Below are 19,973 nucleotides of genomic sequence, written 5' to 3'. Positions count from 1 at the left end.
CCTGCTTCCTGCATGGGGTGAAAGGGATTTTCCAGGCATGGAAATCGGGCTGAGCGAGGTTCAGTGGCTTGCCCAAGTACGTGCAGACCCCAGATGCAAACCCAGGCCTTCCTGACGCCAAGTGGTCTTTCCGCTTTGCCAAATTGCTTCTCAGGAGAGGTCACTGCAGCAAAGGCAGGGAGATGATGAGAACCTGGGAGGGAGGGAGTCCCTGTGTCTGGGGATCCTTGAACCCTAACCAGCTGCATGGGGGTGGCGGTGCAGCTTTTGTGCCAGATCCCGGCTCCTCAAAGGCTGTATCTTATGAAAGGAAGGAACACTGGAAGGCAGGCGCTCTGCATCCTGGGCCAGAGCTCTAGGGGCCCTGGGTAAGGCGCGCAGGCAAGTGGCCTTGAGGGTTTACCTTGGGCATGTGGAAACACCACGATCCCTCTCCCGTCACCTGGCACCCAAATCCCACCATTAAACTCTGCAGCCATGGTGTGCCCCGGGGCCGGCGCCGCCCGAGCCCGAGAACATGGCTGTTCCTGTTGGTGACTCATCCTCGGAGCTGCCAGCCGCGGAACTGGAGCCGGAAGGCTGGCCCGCTTCTGTTTACATGAGGAGGGAGCTCTTGTCCCATTCAGCTTTTCTTCTCTTCCCAAACGTGGCCAGGAGGGACCTCCCCACCATGCCCACGTAGCCATGGGGGCGCTGACCAACAGAACATCACACTCAGCCCTGCCTGGGCTTCTAGAACCACTGATGGGCAGAGCCAGACCAGCCTTGAGGGGCATCTGGTCTAGTTTGCTGGTTTCTCAGATGGGGAAACTGAGGCCGAGAGGGAAAGTGGCTTGCTGTAGGTCAACAGTCAGCCAAACGTAGAGCCAGGACCACTGAGGGCTAACACGTACTGAGCGCTCACTGAGTGCTTCACGTATCTTAACCCATTTAATCCTCACAACAATGCTAGAAGGTACTGCTCTTACTCCCATCTTACAGATGAAGTAACTGAGGCACACGGGCGTTAAGTCGCTTGGCCAAGTCAGCTAACAGTAGGCAGAAGCTAAGACTAGAACCCGGGCAGCCTGCGGCCAGAGCCCATACCGTTAACCAACCCACCAGATGAGACTAGCTCAGGTGATCAGCTCTCCACACCACAGCATCTTGAAGAAATCTCCAACACTCCTGACCCTCCATGTGTTCACAAGTACAACGTCATCTCTGTGGGAGATGGTGCTGGGCTCCACAGCCCATCACTGTGTCTGAAACCCCACCCTTAGACACAGACACTTGTTTATAGGATTACTGCTCTTACCTCACTGTGGGGATGGAGGGGAGTGGAGGCGGCGGGGGGCCTGTCTGCAGACACCTGAGGGGGCTGTGCTAGGGAAGGGGGCACGTCAAGAGCTGAGAATGGGACCAGTGTGTGGAGGCTCTTGGGAGGCAGATTTCCAAGTACCTCAGAGACACTATTGGTTTGGTTCCAGGCCGCTGCAATAAAGCAAACACCGCAATAAAGCAAGTCACACGAATTTTTCGGTTTCCCAGTCCATACAAAAGTTATGCCTGTACTCTACTGTAGTCTATTAAGTATGCAGTAGCATTATGTCTAAAAGAACAATGTACACACCTGCATTTAAAAAAACACTATTGGAAAAATGGTGCCGACAGACTTGCTCAACGCAGGGTTGCCACAAACCTTCAGTTTGTGAAAACCGCAGTATCTGTGAAGCGCACTCAAGCAAAGCGCAATAAAAGGAGGTACATCTGTAACAAGAACGATCTCTAGGACCCGGCCCTATCCAGTCGGCACTGCAGCTCTTGCTGTCCCTACAAGTGCCTTGTTTCTGGGGAGGAAGCTCCTTGGGGGGGACTCCTAGCCAAAGCTCTGGAGTCACCCAGACTTAGCTTTGAAGCCCGACTGTGCCACTTACCACCTGTGTGACCTTGGGGAAGTGACTCAATCTCTCCTCTGGACAACAGATCCACTAAGCCTTGCTGGCTGGGGTCTGAGGATGCCATAAGGTAAAAAATGCCCAGTGCTTAGCCTGGTGCCTGGCGCACGGTGAACGCTCAGTAAACAGCAGCAGAATTGAGAGAGGAGGGGGAAGAGGGGAGGGAGGGGAGCATGAGGGACAGGCAACAGGACCGGGTCCCTTTCATCTGCCAGGTGAGCCCCTCAGGAGGACAGTGGGTGCCCTGCCCCCACGTGGGCGAGGGCTTTGAGGCTGCCGACTGGCACCTGGGGTCGGTGGATGAAGTGGGCATGGGCCGGGGGTGGAGGAAGTGGGGCAGCTTTGCTCTCTCAGTTAATTAAATCTGAAATGCTAACAAGCTTTCAAAACAAAAGGCAACTCAAGTACTCTTTGGATGGGATATAATAAAATGGTTCTATCTGAAATTGCAAACAGCTTTGTTGCTGCAAACAAAGCCTCAGTTCTTTGTGCCTCTCTGGAGCGGAGGCCCAGAAGTACAAGGGTGAAAAGGGTCAGTGAAACTCTGAGGGTGCAGCTACCCCCTCCCCCCAGCCCACGGTGAGAACTAAAATAACCAACGGAGAGGCCCTGGGCAGTGGGTACCAGAGGTCCCTAGTGCCTGAGACTTAAGCCCAAACATGTGGGGAGGGAGGGACAGAATTGGGAGAGCCTCTTGCTCCACACTCCCATTTTACAGATGAGGAAACTGAGGTCCAGAGAGTAAGAGCCAGAATCAGGCTTGGCACACATGTCTTTAACCCTCTGGTTCAGTTTTCACTCGTTAAGCCAGCATGGGATGTTTCACAGGGGCTGCCTGTGGGTACCTGAAGGTCTGAGGCCTCCCTCCCTGACAGCAGAAGGCTGGGTCCTGGTTTGGGGTTGCTTGGTGGGTCCTGGTAAATGCTCTCAGAGGTCTAGGAAAGTCCAGGGGATAGGAGGTGAGCAAGAGCCAACCGAGACCCCCCAGGACAGATGTGCTGACAAATTCCAACCCTCCAGGGGTTGTTGCCCTCAGTAACTGGGGAGGCTCACAACACTGGCAGTGTCATGAGGCTGGGTAGCAGTTCTAGCTCTGTGAGGAGTGGGCTGTGTGACCCTGGGCGTCTCACTGCCTTTATGGGCCTCAGAGGCCTTCTGTAAATTCAGAGTGTGCCTGGGGGTCTTTAAGGGCCCTTCTAAGGCTAAAGATCCACAGTTGCCTTTTTTAAAAAAACGAATCTGAGCCCCTGCTTTAGTTTCGTCCAATGGCTTTCCCTTGTTCTTAGAATAAAGGCCCAAATCCCTGCCACGGCGATCAATAAAGGCCCAGCATGCTCTGTCCCCTGCGTATCTCCCCAGCTACCACCCACACCGTTTCCTCCTGGTTCTCTGTGTTCCAGATCCTCTGCTGGAACCAATCTGGGAAGTAGAAAACTCTGGAAATGCGTGCTTCTGCTCCAAAAAATTCTTACCTAGTCCTAGGAAACACATAAGCTGTAAGCCGAAGCGCCCTCCTGTGCTATCTGCGGTGGGGTGGGAGGAGCGGGGCACCTACATTCCCACCACTTGGGGAAGCTGGTAGGCCGTGTCCAGGGACACACTGGGGAATACTCTGCAGCCCTTAGAAGCAAAGGATCAGAGGACACATGGCACCATGGAAGGACCTCAGAAACACGGCTGAGCGAAAAGAATGAGACCGAACACAACAGACACAAATTTTAAAAATATATACACACGACATATTGCCACTCATTCTGCAAGAGCACACAGAAACGCACAAAATACGCCTTAAACACGTTAGAACACACTAACTGTGGGGAGAGGGGACCTGGCGGTGGGAGACAAAAGAGAAAAAAATCAGTGAATGAAACCAGAGAGGGGCACTGCGGGGACCCGTGAAGAAAGCAGGGCCACAGAGGAGTATGACTGACAGCTCTGAACCTACCACCAGTCACTACCCCCTGCTCCCCCAGGTAAAAACAAAACCAGTTGAGTTGGAGGGGGGGCCAAGGTCCAATGGGGAAAGAATGAACGAAAGCAGAGGACCCTCCATCCCGTCTGTGTCCTGGAACTGGGAGAATTACAGAGTGAGAACTTGTTCCTCCTGCCCTGGGAACGGACACCCACTGAAGGACTCATGGACTTAGTGAAACAGAGCTGCCTGTCAAGGACCCCTGAGTCTCCCCTTCTCTGAACTGGTTCACCAACATGACATGACGTGAGTCATTTCGTTGGCTTTCTATGGGGTGGGGGGAGGGATTCCATGCCTTGGTGACTGTCTCCACCGATGCCCCCAAAGGCTTAACCAGCCCCCATTAAGATCCCTGGGGTTGGGTCAGCCCCCGACTCTGTGCCTGCCCTGCTGAGCAACCCAACCTGGAGGGAGGTGACTCACCCCAGGGGGCCCCCATGATCCCCAGCTACCACTCTTGCCTGGTGAGGATTAATAAATATTTTCCAGTGGCCAATCTTTTTTTTGTTTTTTTGGCCACGCCGCGCAGCATGCAGGATCTTAGTTCCCCGACCAGGGATCGAACCCACACCCCTGCAGTGGAAGTGTGGGGTCTTAACCACCAGATCGCCAGGGAAGTCCCAGATGGCCAATCTTTTAAAAATGATTTTGGAAAATATGAGGGGAAAAAAACCCATAAAAGCATAAATGAACCCCAAGTCATCCATGATCCTACCACACTGAGAAAGGCACTGGTTTCCTTTAGATATATTTTCTAGTACTTTTTTCTCTCTCTGTGGGTGGATTTTTTCCCCCACCATTCTGTATACAGTTGGCTCTCTGTATCTGTGGGTTCCACAGCTGTGGATATGGAGGGCCAACTGTACCATGCCATTTCACATATGCGACTTGAGCATGGGTGGATTTTAGTATCCGTGGGGAATCCTGCAGTTAACCCCCTGCAGATACGGAGGGACAACTGTACAGGCATATCCTGAGAATATGCCTTTTTGAATTGCAAGGATTCAACTCTTAAGCAGTATGGTAGACAGCCTCCAGGGGGCCCTAGTGATCCCCCTTTCCTGGTATTCACACCAAGGTGCCAGACATGTAAGAAAAGCTTTCTTGGACCTTCTATTCCAGCCCAGCACCAGGTGAATACAGCTGAGTGAGTGACCTCAGTTGAAGCCATAGGGAACAGAAGAACCCCCCAGCTGAACCCCTCATGACCCTCTGAATCATAAACAAATAAAATGGTGGTTGTTTTAAGTGAGTAAGTTTTGAGACAGTTAGGCAGCAACAGATAAACAAAGCACATCCTGAGACTTGAAAAGAAGAAATGAGCTTAAATGGAAGGAAAGAGGTTGTTGTTTTTGTTTGTTTGTTTTTAAGGTATAAAGAAGTTCCTGGGAGTTGGGGTATTTAGTCCCCGGGCCAAGTCAAGGAGAAAGGTGACAGCATCTGTCACTGCATATCTTAGTTATACAGTGATGCCCATTTGTCTGAAAGGGCTTGACATCAACCTGGGTGGAGGCACAGGACTGAAGCAGATGGCCTCTTTCTTCCAGTTGCAAAGACTCTTTGTAGTTTCATCATACATCCAGGCCACTCCCAGGAACGTCAGCACTGTTTCTATACAGGAAAATGGATGACTGGCCTCTCCAGCAAGTCTGGCTCCTCTTCCCACCTGACTTTGCAAGTAAACAACACTCCCCTATGTGTCTGTGGTGGCATGTGGTGGGGAGTCATGAAAGAGCCACAGACCCGTATCACCCACTCCACATCTGAAGGTCTGGCCTGGGACTGGATGCCTGGGCCCTTGATGCCTGGGAACGTGCACAGGTGTTTTTGATTGTTGTTTATACTCCACATCCTGGCAAAATCATCACCATCATTATTAGCTACCATTTATGGAGCACTGCGTAATAAGCATTTCACACACATCAGCTTATTTAAACCTCCCAAAATGTTTGTGAAGATCTTATCACCCTCATTTTGCAGTGAAGAATTTGGAGCTCAAAGTGGTCAGACTATTTACCTGAGATCAAGCTGCTGGTCAGCAGCAGAGCTGAGATTGGAACTCAGGTCTCACTGCCCCTCCAGGACCCCAAGACCCAGCTAGATGGGCTCCTGCCTCCATATCTGTCCTGGTGTCTGAGGACAGTTAACCGCTACCATCGCTGATCAGTGAGTACCTGGGTTGGTACATTTCTTCTCAATACAGTGGTATCGTTACGGACTACTCTTTAAATTAGGGTTCTCAGCACATCTGGATGGTGTTGTTTGCCTTTCTTTAATTTCTATCCTAAAGTCTCAAAGACAATTCATAGTACCATTGGCCACATAAACACACCTAAATGCATTAAAAGTCCCGAATGAAAACAGAGCCATCGATTAAAGAACTAAAAGTCAACAGCACCTAAGCTGCTGAGCGTTGATGGGCACAAGTGACATCTCAGTAATGATACTGTTTCCAAGTCTGTCTTTTCTACGTTTGTCCATCTGGGCTCCTGCACCTGGTCCCAGACCATTTGAACCAGTACCAGGCACCAGATCAGGGGGCTCTGTGAGAACAAGCATTAGCAGGTGGGGGATAAGGCCCATTCTGAGGTTAACCTGTTCCTTAAGATGCTTTGATAGCTGGTTCCTCAAGACACGAGCCAGGACCCTACTCATCCTTTAGGTCACAGTTTAAAGGCCACTTCTTCCAGGAAGCCTTCCCTGACTGCCCCCCCCCAGCCGAACCCGCCCAAGATAACGTAATGTTATGGTTGCACACTTCCATGGTACCCTGTCCTCCTGAGAGCAGGGACCAGATCTCTCCTGCTCTTCACTGTATCATCAGTACCTGGTACAGCACTGGGCACAAAGCGGATGTTCAATAAACGCTTGCTAAATCAATAACAGGGTCAGGCTGCCTTTTCAATCAGCCCTTGTTGGCTTCTGGCGAAGACCTCATCCATGTCATGGTGGGATGGCTGTGAAAGCTACGGCCTGACTCTCCCTGATGACCGGGGTAGTCACTGCGTGATTAGGATAACAAAGATTTCCTCAATACAGGCCTTCCCTTTACTTTATAAAAGACCACCCAGGATGGACAGTGGTCTCTTGCTGAGACCTAGACTTTGACCTCCTCAGAGGAGGGTCCATCTGATATCCATGATGGTACAGAGCCTAGGGCTGGGCTGGGGGTAGCCTTCAAAGCACCAGGACTTAAGGTGTGGAGAAGTCAGCTGTTCCTACCAAAGGGGCAATGACCTACTCAGGCCTTCAGTGGCTACTCACAGCCTTGCATAGACCCAGCTGATCATAACACACTTAAATCTCAGGGTGGCGGGGACTGCCATGGCTCCAACCAGCTGCCGGCTGTAGGAGGCCTTTGGGAGCACCTTATTCCCCAAAGCAGTGTGGTCCTTAGATCTGGCCCCTGGGCTCCCTCTCCTCTGGCCATGCCACTCTTCATGGAGCAAAAGGCTCCCAGGGCCCAGGAGGTGTGCCCACGCCCCGCTTTCCAGGCCATGCTCTGGTTACGAGGACTCCAGAACTCTCTGCCCGAATGGCCTGAAGGCTTCATGAATGCACGTACACGCTTCTGAGCAGGGACGTGGCCTTCCCCGGGGGTATATTTAGGTCTGAGGGGTGGCCAAGTGTCAGCTAGCAGGGTGGAGTGTGAACCATACTTGCACGCACAGACTGACGTGCCCCCATGCATTCAGACGAGGGCCCTTCCAGTGCAGGACTGAGCAGGGGGTGGTGCCCCATGAGGGGCCCCAACGGCAGTCTGACCTCGGTCCCTGCAAACATTAGGAGCAGGCCTGCTCATGAACCTGCCCACTGGAGACGCTGTGAGCAACGTGGTGACGTCATGCCATCACCAGCACCTACTGTCGCCTTATTCACCTCCTTCCCCTGCCCTGTATCCCTGAGGAAGCTGCTGGTCCCAGGCTAGGCCTGCACTGGTGCTGTTCGGGCAGGAGCAGAGGTCCCAGCATCAGCAGGGTTGCCTGCATTCTCGCAAATGTGAACACCTACACACAGAAGGGGAGAGAGTGTGAAGTTTGAATGTTTAAATGTGTTTGGGTGACTGTGAGCAAGAAAATGAGGGAGGAAGTGAGCAAGTGAGGGGGAGTGCAAGAGCAAAGGAGGGTGAGCACGTGAAAAAGCGCGTGCGCACGCGAGAGGAGAAACCTGTGTATGCCCGTGCACGGACCTGGAGATACACCGGTGCCCACCACAGTACCCAGGAACTGCGTGCAGTGAGGGAGGGCAGGAATGTGCCTGCTTATCTGCATGTGCAGGAGAAGGGGGCGTCGTTGCAGGAAAGAATGAGACCTAAAGAGGAAACAGAGAACAAGCGTGTCCATCTCTAAGAAGCATCTCTAGCGGAAAGGGGTGGATGACAGGGTGATGGAGTTAAGAGGTCCTGGGTGTGCAAGAGGAAGAAGACTCATAGGTGCGGGAGCTGCACGTGCCCAGGGGACTGCGTGTGGGTATGTGCACATGCATACGTGAGCACGAGGCTGTGACAAGTGACAGCAGACATGAGTGTGTGTGCGCCTGTGTGGAACGCCTCCGGGGGTGCGAGTGAGCGTGCCTGCCCCGGGGGCAGCTGTGGGCTGCCTGCAGGTGTCGGCGATGCCTGAGGATGTTTTCACCCAGAAATCTCAGTCTGGGAGGACTGGATGACGCTGGCTAGGGTCTGGGTGACCGCGGCCCCGGGAGTGTTGGCCATGTCGCCCCCCGCCTGGCAGCTCCTGTGGGGATGAGTGAGTCACCCAGGCACGGCTGGTCCTCACTCTGCCTTGCCTCTTAGTCTCGCCCAGTGGGGAAGACAGCTGGGAGGGGGAGAGATTACTCGAGGGCTGTATTTTTACATCATCATTATGCAACTGCTTGCAGTGTCCATGGGCTCATTCTAAAGGCCCAACGCCCCAGGTCTCTGGGCCTGTATGCCTCCATCTCCTTTTATGTCCAAGGTGCAGCTTAGGTTGGTGGTTTTGGCTGACGAACACTGTGGAAGTCTACTCCTTACCAGGTTCCAGGACCACCCTATTTACAATGCCAACCATCCCCCCGCCCCCGGCCACCCAGTCCCGGTCCTTTCCCACCTCCCCCTTTTTGGCTTTAATTTTCTCCACAGCACTCATCACCATCTGCTATACTATATATTTTACTTATTTATTGCCTATCTTTCCCTTAATAGCAAATGCCTATGTCATTTGCCACATTCCAGGCATTGTTCTGAGCTCCATTTAATCCTCCAACAACCGTACATGGTAGTGAATGTTATTCTTGCCATTTTGTAAATGGAAGGCAGAGAGGTTAAGTAGCTTGCCCAGGATCACCCCAACGGTGAATGGTGGAGCTACGCCTGGGTCCAGGATGCCTGCTCTTAACTAGGGCACAATACTGTCCTGTAAGGGTGGGAAATTTTCTCAGGTTGCTTCATTGTTGAAACTCCAATGCTTACAGAGTGCCCAACACATGGAAGTGGTCAGTGAATAATGAGTAAATGGATGAAGAAATGAGTGAATGAACGTTGCCATGGAGGATGGAATAGAGAGGTAGTTGCCTTCAAAGAGCTCACGGTCCCATGGAGGAAACAGACAAAAAGTTATTTCAGTATCATATGAAGACGGCGTCATGGGTGCCTAGAAGGGCATATAACTTCCCTGGCCCCTGGCAGGTGGGCTTTCCAGAGGAAGGACACAGATAGGGACAGGCACAGTGACATCGCCCAACTCCTCCAAACTCCTCCCTGGGGACAGACATACCTTAGTTCTTCCTGCCTCAGTCCACAGGGTGCCAGAAGATCAGAATGGCTCAATGGCGACAAGGAAGGCAGAATGGGGTAGCGGCCAGGAGCCTGGGCTCTGGAAGGAAACTGCCTGGAGGGACTCCTACTCTACTGAACACTGGATGAACCCGGACAGACCCTCCAACCTCCCTGAACCTTGGTCCTTTCTTCTATGAGACGGTGATAGCAAATAATACCAACTTCCTAGGGTAGCAGAGAGGATTGCATGAGATATAGGTTGTGATATTATGATTTATCAGAAATATATAATTCGTCATTCAGATGACCAAAATATATATTTCTCATATATATTTGGTCTTCAGCCACAGTTCCTAACTCACAGCTCCCAAAGTCTTTGGAATTTCCTGAGCTACTAGAGCAGTGGGATCATATTTGGTCTCTTGTCCTTAGTTCCTGAAAATGCTTCAGGGAAGGTGACTTTTGGATCCCACCCAAGGGTGGGGGCTGGTTGCCAGGAGAACCAACCATGTGATTAGAGCACTGGAACTCTCCAGTCCCAGACCCGACCTCCAGGGAGAGGGGCTGGGGGTTGAATCATTCGCCAATGGCCAATGATTTAATCCACGATGTTTATGTAATAAAGCCTCCAGAAACATCCCAAAGGACGGGACCTGGAGAGCTTCCGGGTGAGCGCATGGAGAGGTGGGGAGAGTGGTGCTGGGAGAGGGTACGGGGGCTCCGCGCCCCTTGCCTTGCCCTACGCATCTCTTCCAGCTGGATGGTCATCTATATCCTTTAACAGCCTTTTAAAATAAACTGGTAATCTAGTGACTAAAATGTTTCTCTGAGTTTTGTGAGCCTTTCTAGCACATTAATTGAACCTGAGGAGAGGGTTGTGGGAACCTCTGATATATAGCCAGTCAGTCAGAACTGCAGGTAACAACCTGGGCTTGCAACTGGCGTCTGAAGTAGAGGGCAGACTTGTGGGATTGAGCCCTTTACCTGTGGAATCTGATGCTATCTCCTGGGAGACAGTGTCAGAAATGAGCTGAATTCTCAGATAACCTGCTGGTGCTACTGCACCTTTGCATACATGTGAAAGCATTTAGCACAGTGCCTGGCACAAGGTAGGCCATGTGCCAGGTCCAGCGGAGATGACCAATAATCCTCTTTGATTCTATTCTGGTTGTTGGCTTTTGGGGAGGAATGGGAGAGAAGGTTGGAATTAAACAAATCACGCTTATTACTGTAGCCTCTCTGCGGTGGCTTCATCCCATTTTCCAGAAGCAGCTCAAAGCAGGGCAGGGACCTCGTCTGTCATACTCACCACTATATCCCTAGCACCTAGTACAGTACCTGACACATAGTACATGCTCAATAAGCATTTGTTGAATGAATGCTTGTGTGATTACATTTATTTTCCTTGTGAGGATAAATGTTCATACTGTTGCTGTTTCCATTTGCAAATAAAGGACTGCAGGACCAGCGGGTTACATGACTTGTCCATAAACACACAGCCTGTGTGCAGAACAGCCAGACTCCAAGACCAGACCCCATGCTCTTTCCTCCACACCATGCTACTCTGGATTCCTATACACGGTGTCCTATTTTCTGTGGATTTTTTCTAGCCACTGGGGCCATCCCTGGTTGTAGAATCATCTCTGAATTCTATGACTCATATCTGAATCACAGAACTGTTTAATAGCTGAAAGGGACTTGCGCTGTCACCTCGACCTCCCACCCACTGTGGAAATTTCCTCTCCAGTGTCTATCCAGACAATACTTGAATACCTCCAGTGATGGAACACTCATTTTCTCCTGCATTATCAAGTTCAATGACTGGACTATTTTTAGAGTCAGAAAGAAAGTTCTGCATCCCGTGGGCCAACAGGCCTCTTTTAAATTTCTATGTATTGGATTTATGCCCTCTTCATAAGACACATACAGAATGAATATGCCGTCCCCTTCACAAGACAGCCTTTCAGATGTTTGCAGACAGCTCTTACGTCCCTTTGGAGAAGTCTAGTCCTCAAGCTAGCTGTTTTGGGTCCCACAGCGACACTGGTGCAATGGCATCCATCCTAGCCCATCTCAACAGGCCGTCCTAAGTGTTTTGAGCAATGGCACCCCCTACTGGATAAGGTGAGAATTATACTGAAGGGCTCAATGCTCAGTGGGAGGCTGGAGGAACTTCATCCATAGCTGGGGCAACTGCTCATGGGGTGAAAAAACAACCACTTATTTTAAAGAGTCATGGCTTTAGAGTCACACCGAGCTGTTTTCCATGTCTGTCTTAAAGAGGGTCACTGAAGACTCGACACTCTAAGGTTCCTTGCCAATCCTGAGGTTTCTGACAAGCTACAGGTTTGAGAGTTCAAAATTAGAATTCAGAATTGGTTATTTCTTAACAAAAAGGTTTGGAAAGGGAGATGTGAGAATATGTGTAGTGTTACAGGATTATGGTGATTTTTCTTTTTCTCTTGTCTTTATTTTCTAATGTTTCTACAATAGATATTTGTTATAAGGAGGAAAAAAAAACAATAAAAACTTTTATAAAAGGAAAAAACACAAAAAAGTTTCCCCCACCTTCCTTCATTCATTCCTCCCAAGGCTGTTAATCATGACTTGGGTATTTGGTCTACAACTGGACGTGCTGCTTCTCCATGGGCAGGAGTGCCTTGGTAATGTTTCTGTGGCGAGAGCAATGGCCCGTGGTTCAAGTGTGGTCAACCAGACTCAAGCAGCACAATCTGACATTCACAGCCAGGCTTCTCCTCAGGGCTGTCAGGGATTTTCTCCACTTCGTCCACCCCACCCTTGGCTCATGCCACGGTCAGTCTGTGTTTCCTAATCTTACCTTTCGAAATCTGCCCAGCACACCACAGGCCAGTGGTCATGTCCTGATCAAGCCTGGACTCCCCAGCTCTTCACCCTTCTCTCCACCCTCCCCGCACACCCTCAGCTGCCTCTTCTTCCCTCCAGATGAGTCTACAGCAGCTCCAAATGATAACAGGTCAGAAAGACATCAGGGATTAGAGAAACAAATCCTCATTGAAACGAAGACCTACAGACCAGCTGAGTCACTCCTCTAAAGCAAATTCACAGCCACCCAGGCTTTCCTCCAGCCCCAGTGCCATCCGGAGCTCTCTTCCTCCATTTGCAGCTTGGGGGGACCTGGTGCTGGGAAGACTCACCCGGCAGCCTCTCGCTGCAGCACATGTCCAGGGCCCCTCCCTCGGAGTCATCAGCAGTATGGTTCTCTCTCTCTCTCACTCCTGCAGCAGAATGAAAAATGTGAGATGAGGCTGTTGAGCTGGGATCAAGACAAAACCCTGAGCAAAGAGAAAAAGCCTTTCTTTCTTGCACTGTGTCCCTTGGAATAACCCTGCCCCATCAGGGGGACCAGAGGAAAAGACCAACCTACAGAGGGGTCAAGCTGCAGAGGCAGAAGCAGAATTTTACAGGTGTCTTCCAGGTGGAATAACCACCAGCAACATCTCTAAAACCACCATCAGCACCATCATCTCTGCCACAGAAGGAGGGCTTACTACGTTCAAAGCACTTTACAAACTTCATCACACTGAATCTTCATCAGGGCCCCATGAATTAGGGATCATTCCACTGGCTCAGAGAAGTCAAGTAACCTGCCTTAGGTCACACAGCTCATTAGGGTAGAGCTGGGTACGAAATTACAGTCTAGGACTCCAGGCTCACACTTTCACTGCTGTGCCATTCTGCCTCCTAGTTCCTGTGGGTTTGAACCATGGGTGAGCAAGAGGGATCTGGGTAACATACAGTGTGTGTCCAGCTCCCCACATCTGCACATTCCCTGTGCCTCAGGCAGTAAAAAGTGGTATGCAAAACTCTTCTCTGGAAATAGCTAGAAAAAATAGCTGTATATGTATATGCATTTTCTAAATGTTCTATTTCTTTTTGAACTCAGAAAACCCTCTTTCTAGCTCATCAGGGCACCTTCCAGGACTATGCTGGGGACTAGTTTTTCTCCTTTACCCAGTAAGCTGGGAAGAAGGTTGCTGGAGATTAGTCAGACCCCAGACAGTGTCTGCACTTAGACATACCCTGAGGGTAATTGCGTTGCTCTCAGGGCTTCCCCTGCTTTGGGAATAGCCTGCCGTGCAGGTGTGGGCTCCAGTGGCTCTGCCTGCCCTTCGTGTCTGACCCCTGGCAGTAGCTGACTGATCCAGGGCTGGACAAACCCACTAGGCTGGGCCAATCAGACCCTCTCCTCTGCACATTTAAAATGCATTCTGGGGGCTGAATCACGGTAGCCACAGTGTCCTGGAGAGAAGGTCCAAACACATCTGCTGCCGTGGGTCTTGGAGCTACTTCATTCCGGCCCATCTTGAGTCTTGATTGGGCAAAATTTCTGTTAAGGCCATAAGATGCCCCAGTATCCTTCCAATAAATTCCAACATTTTAGCTCAAACCAACAGCATCTGATTTCTGAAATTGGCAACCAGAAGAAACTTTAATACAGCTAGCATAATACTAGCTAGCTAGCATAATACTTGCTATTATTGCTAGCATAATACTTGCTAGCATAATACTTCCAAGAAGTTCAGGAGGTCAGCTGCCTCTCCACCCACTAGTCCTGCAATCCTGCCTCTCGGACTGGTCCTGAGGCTGATTCCAGGCCCAGCTGCAGATCGGAATCAATGAAGGGCAGACAGACCGGGTTAAGGATGGTGACCATTTTCATTCTGACATCTTCTGCTCTCAATTGGCAATTGTTTTATTTTTTCCTCACTCCAATTGGCAGGGTCTCTGAGAATCCCAAATCCCAGGGCCCAGCTCTCCTATGGAGAGAGGGCTGCTATCTTCAAGGCCCTTTAAATGTCTCCTGAGTCTCTCCACTTTTCTCCCTCTTCACTACCTACATCTTGGCCCAGGGCAGCATCTCTTGCCTAGATTACTGTGGCAGTCTTTTAACTGGTCTCTGGCATCCACTCAGCCTGGCCTCCAAAACATTCTCCATATGGCTCCAATACATACGGCTTCATAGGTTGTGCACTTTACAACCTGTACATCTGGATGGGGCAGGCCTGAGCTAGAACTTTTTCACAACTCAACGTTTATCATATAACTTTCCTTAAAAAAATACTTGAATGGCATCCTATTACACTTGGAACAAAGGCAATGGCAACCTTTGACATGGTTTATCAGATCTTGAATGGTCTAACCCTTGTTCATCCCTCCAGCTTTATTTCATGCCCCTTTCCCCGTTAACCTCTGCACTCTAGCTACACTGGGACAGGCTCTTTCCTTCATGATGCCTTTGCACGTGTTTTTCTCCCTGCCTGGAGAGCCCCCCACCCGCTACAGGAGCTCTACTTCCCAGTACTTTTGTTTTTTTTAAACATCTTTATTGAAGTATAATTGCTTTACAATGGTGTGTTAGTTTCTGCTTTATAACAAAGTAAATCAGCTATACGTATACATCTATCCCCATATCTCCTCCCTCTTGCGTCTCCCTCCCACCCTCCCTATCCCACCCCTCTAGGTGGTCACAAAACATCCAGCTGATCTCCCTGTGCTATACGGCTGCTTCCCACTAGCTATTTTCTTCCCAGTACTTTTTACTCACAGCACTTGACAGAGTTTGAAATTTCATTTTAACTCAGGCCATTATTTGACTAACGTTAGATTATAAGCGACAGGAGGGCAGGGACCACCATTTGTTTCATTTACCATTGTATCTTGAAAGCCTCGAATAGTGCCTGGTTCACAGCAGGTGTTCAATAAATAAACAAACACTTGTTGAATAACTGAATGTTGCCCTGACCTTCTTGGAAAAACATCAGGAACCTCAAACATGGCCATCATCTGAGCTGCCTTTGTGAAGGCAGTTTTTTTTGTTTTTTTGCGGTACGCGGGCCTCTCACTGCTGTGGCCTCTCCCGTCGTGGAGCACAGGCTCCGGATGCACAGGCTCAGCGGCCATGGCTCACGGGCCCAGCCGCTCCACGGCATGTGGGATCTTCCCGGACCGGGGCACGAACCCGTGTCCCCTGCATCGGCAGGCGGACTCTCGACCACTGCGCCACCAGGGAAGCCCTGAAGGCAGTCTTTGTGAAGTCACCTGGAACCTTCCTCCACAGCTACTGTCCACAGCAGGCCCAGAATCACACATCGGGAAGGCCTCTCATTTAGCAGAGGAGGAAACGGAGGCACAGAACCGAGGTCTGACTTGTCCCAGGTGATATATCGAGTGGGTGGCCATGTGGATTGGGATGGAGAACACCTACCCCCTACCTCCCGATCTGAAGCTTTTTCTTTATTTATCTTGAAGAGCGCCCCAGCTGGAGGGCAGCCCCAAAGGCCTGGCCCCTAGCTCAGTGCAAAAAGGTAACTGAGGTATCCTGATACCTCTGGAGGGGGACCCATGTGTGACTCACAGCTGCTTTCACACCTTAAGCCTCCCAGGCCCCAAGCCGTGTTCAGAATAGCTCAGCGCTGCATGTGTGCAGCGGACTCTATAAATAAGCTTCCTAGAAAATGACTAATTTCATAATCAGGAAAGCAGAAAGAGTAGCACCTCTCGTCTGTAGAGGAAAATGGAGCTAGAGCCTGCTCTCGGCCGGGCAGTTGAAGGACTCCAGGCAACCTCGCCAAAACCTGCATGTCTAGGCTGTTCAGGGGAGGGTTTTAATTAGATTTCCAAAGAGAAGAGCTCGTCCATTCAGGCTGAATGGAGAAGCCCAGTCTCTGGGAACTGCCCTCCTTCCTCCCTGCCAAGAGCAGAAATAGCTGCTTGCAGTAGATTACTGCAGGCTCCTTCTCTCCTCTTCTCCACTTCTACCAGCCGGGCAACAGGAGCAGAAAACTGGCCTGTGACAACAGGCAGCAACTTGCTGCACTGGCCCCTCACTGCTGCTCTTAGAACCAGAGAACCCCAGACATAAAGGGACTTGGAGATCACCCTGCCTGTCCTTCCCTCACCGATGGAGAATATCTGGGAGGGAGGAGAACTTTTCCAAAGCCATTGCCCCATTCAACAAGCGTTTACTGAGCACCTCCTGTGAGTAAGGCACCAGGGCTATCCTAGGAACACAGTGGTGAACAAGCCAGGCCCTTCCCCCCCGAAGCTCCCAGTCTTCCAAGGGAGACACACAGGCAAACATGATCGTTCCCACACCTGCTTTAATAGGCTGCATGCATTTGATACCTTGGGGAGCTCAGCTTGGCTCGTGGTGAGGGGGCGGAGGGTGGATATCTTCTGCAAGGGAAGATAGGACCTGGTTCTTAAAGGATGTTTCTAGGTGGATGAGAGGGTCACAAAGGAAAGAACTTCCTTCATAGTGCAAACAGCAAGAGCAAGAGCTGAGCATCTCGGAGGCCTGAGATGTACGGAATATTTGGCATTAACTGGAAGCAGGTTGGTCAGTGGGATGGGGAAGTGATGGAGGCCGGGCACCAGCAGAGGCACCTGAGCAGGAATCCTGTCCTCTTCCAGTTGACCATGGGGCTTCCTCTGAACCAAGATGTGCCACAGGCTCCCCCACCCCTGGGCTGAGGAGGTCTGTTATAGAAGGGCGATCCGTGGCATGTGTTCGAGGAATAAACATTAGGCCCAGCTGGTGGCATCTGATCTGCTCCCAATCTACTCCTTTTTTGAAACTGGGGTGAAATTCACATAACCTAAAATTCACCATTTTAACCATTTTAAAACATACAATACATTCACAACGCCGTGCAACCACCACCATTATCTAGTTCCAGAAGAGTTTCATCACCCCGAAAGGAAACCCTGTACCCATTAAGAAGTCACTCCCATTCTCCCCTCCCTCAGCCTCTGGCAACCACTAATCTGCTTCCTGTCTCTCATAGATTTGCCTATTCTGCATATTTCATATAAATGGAATCATACAAAAGGAGCCTTTTGGGTCTGGCTCCGTTCACTTAGCATAACATTTTCTAGGTTCATCCCAGTTGTAGCACGTATCAGTACTTATTTCTTTTTAATGGCTGGAAAATATTCTACTCCATGGATGAACTATATTTCATCCATTCATCAGCTGATGGACACCTGGGTTGTTCCCACCTTTTGGCTACTGTGAGTAGTACTGCTATGAACCAAACTTCTCTTTTAAACTCTGCTCCCAACATGCTTACGACTTTGGGCAGTCCTCTCTCACCCTGGGCCCCTGAGGCCTCATCTATAAAGTCAGGTGGTAAGATCCTCCTTGAAGCTTGAACGTCGTCACCGTCATTTGTCCATTCGTGTGTGAAGGTAATGTGTACCTGGCTGGGTACTGGAGACCTGGCCTGGACCAGCCCACCTACCTTCCTGGAGCTCATGGCTGGTGGGGGAGACAGGACAGCTAATGCTGTGGCCTGGGAGAAGCGTGCTAACAGAGGCCTGTCGGGGATGGGCTGGGAGCACCTCACCTCTGCCTGGGCGGTGGAACGGTGGATGGGTGGGTGCTGTCAGGAAGCATCCGGGAGCGGATGCCAGCTTTGCCCAGGTCGTATGCAGAGAAATAGCTGACAGGTTTGGGGAGGGGGGCAGAGGAGCTTGCGCCCTCTTCCCAGGTGGGTGAGGGGTGAGGAGGAACTGGGATGCTGAAGCCAGATTCCTGGGTGGGAGGCTGAGCCCCCAGGAACCTCCTGACCCAACCCCAGGCAGACATGCCCTCTACCTTGGGCTTCATGCTCCTGGGGCTCCCGGGGCCCTCTAGACACCCCGAACTGTCAACTCAGAGCCTCTGCCACCCTCCTGAAGCTCCGATCCCACCAGACATCCCTGTTCTCTGAATTCAAACCTATCCACTCCCACTTCTAGGCCTTTGTTTGTGCTGTTACCTCAGCCTGATGTTTCCTTTCCTCCTCCTGCCAAGTCTTACTCATTTGCAGTGTTACCTCTTCCACGAAGCACCCCCTGATCTCCCGGGAAGAATCACGCTCTCGCATCCCTGGGCCACGCCTCCACACCCCTGGCTCACGCTCTTCTCTGCCTCTGACTTTGTTCTGCTGCTTAGTTAGCTGTCTGTGCACCTGTCTCCCGCACCAGGCAGCCAGTGACGTAGGAGCATCCCCACCCCCTCAGCCACCCCCTGCATCCGGGGTGTTCAGGGCCCGAGCCTGTTGATGTACATGTTAAAGGTCAAATGGAGGGCAGTGGAAGGGTCTCAGGATTAATGGTTTTGGGGTTCTGGGAGGGCAGAATCTAGCCAGGAGCTTCCCAACCTCGAGAAGATGGCCAGACCATGGCCGGAAAGAGACCCATAATGCCATCCAGATTTTCATCAGCACGTTCCGTGTAGAGGGGCAGAGGACATTCTGGCTTCATGGAAAACCAGCTGACCACCTCACGCAAATGAATCATGTGTCCCAAAGCAGGCAGGTGGAGAGGCCTCGCCCCTCCTCCCTGGGGCGGCGGCAGGGAAGCACACACACGCTTGCTCACTGCGCTCACTCATCATCATCCCTACGGGGTCTGGATGGGGAAAGGCACCATCGGGGCCAGGGCAGGAAGCCTTCTCAGCACAAAGCACATGGGAGATGTGAATGGAGGAGAGAGGCCGGCTTTAGAACATCCAAATAGGGAAACTGAGGCAAGAGAGGTTAAGTGACTTGCCTCAGGTCACACAAGGTGTGAACAATTGTTTTCAGGTAGTTAAACCAGATTCCCTTTTGGGAGTTACCTCCCTCTTCCCCAGGTGCTCTGCTTGTCCCTTGCTACAGGGAGGGTCCAAGACCAGAGGTCACTCTGTGTCACACCCCAAAGCCTTGTAACACGCAGCCTTCCTGCCTAAGTTAGTTTCTGTTGCTGGCAACCACAGAGCTCAGACTGATGCATGCCGCAAACTAGTGGAACAAACAGGCTCCGAGCCCAGGACTCCCAATGCTTAGTTCACTGCTATTTCCATCCTGCCAAGCTGCCTACCCTCCCTGCCCAGCTGTCCACTGTCCAGCCATCTGTCCCCACGTCTGAGCAGACTGCAAACTCGGAGTGTTCTGGATCCCAAACACAGGGTCTGAGTGTTCTCCGCTTGGGATGTGCCCAGATGAATGATGCCTTCTCCAACTTGCTCTGTTGGTGGGAGACTGGGGCATGGGCCTGGCAGGCACCCCAGGGAAGGGAAGATGGAAGGGTGCTGGAGAGGCCCAGCTTGCAAAGGGGTGGGGGTGGTTCGGCAACAGAGTTTTCCATCTTTCTTGTGAGTCCGATTCAGGGACTGGAACATTCACGTGTTTGGCTAGTGTTTACCAAACACCTACTACGTGCAGGCCACGGGGTGAGGCCCTGGGGATACAATGAAGTACACGCTCTCACGGCACAGTGGGGCAGTGCAGGTAAGCAAAAG

General features: G+C 51.2%; 1 protein-coding gene across 2 annotated transcripts in view; it reads right to left on the bottom strand.

Moving 5' to 3' along the window:
- PTPN5 (protein tyrosine phosphatase non-receptor type 5) overlaps positions 1-19,973 on the bottom strand; it is a 55,112-nt gene that overhangs the window by 20,032 nt on the left and 15,107 nt on the right. For both annotated transcript variants that reach the window (XM_067749660.1, XM_067749661.1), the window contains one exon: positions 12,841-12,921. In XM_067749660.1, coding sequence (XP_067605761.1) covers positions 12,841-12,865 — 25 coding nt within the window. In that variant the 5' untranslated portion in view covers positions 12,866-12,921. The remainder of the gene's footprint in view (positions 1-12,840; positions 12,922-19,973) is intronic.

Source organism: Pseudorca crassidens, chromosome 9 (assembly GCF_039906515.1).
Source record: "Pseudorca crassidens isolate mPseCra1 chromosome 9, mPseCra1.hap1, whole genome shotgun sequence".
Taxonomy (NCBI): domain Eukaryota; kingdom Metazoa; phylum Chordata; class Mammalia; order Artiodactyla; family Delphinidae; genus Pseudorca; species Pseudorca crassidens.
This window is presented reverse-complemented; position numbering and strand designations above follow the sequence as displayed.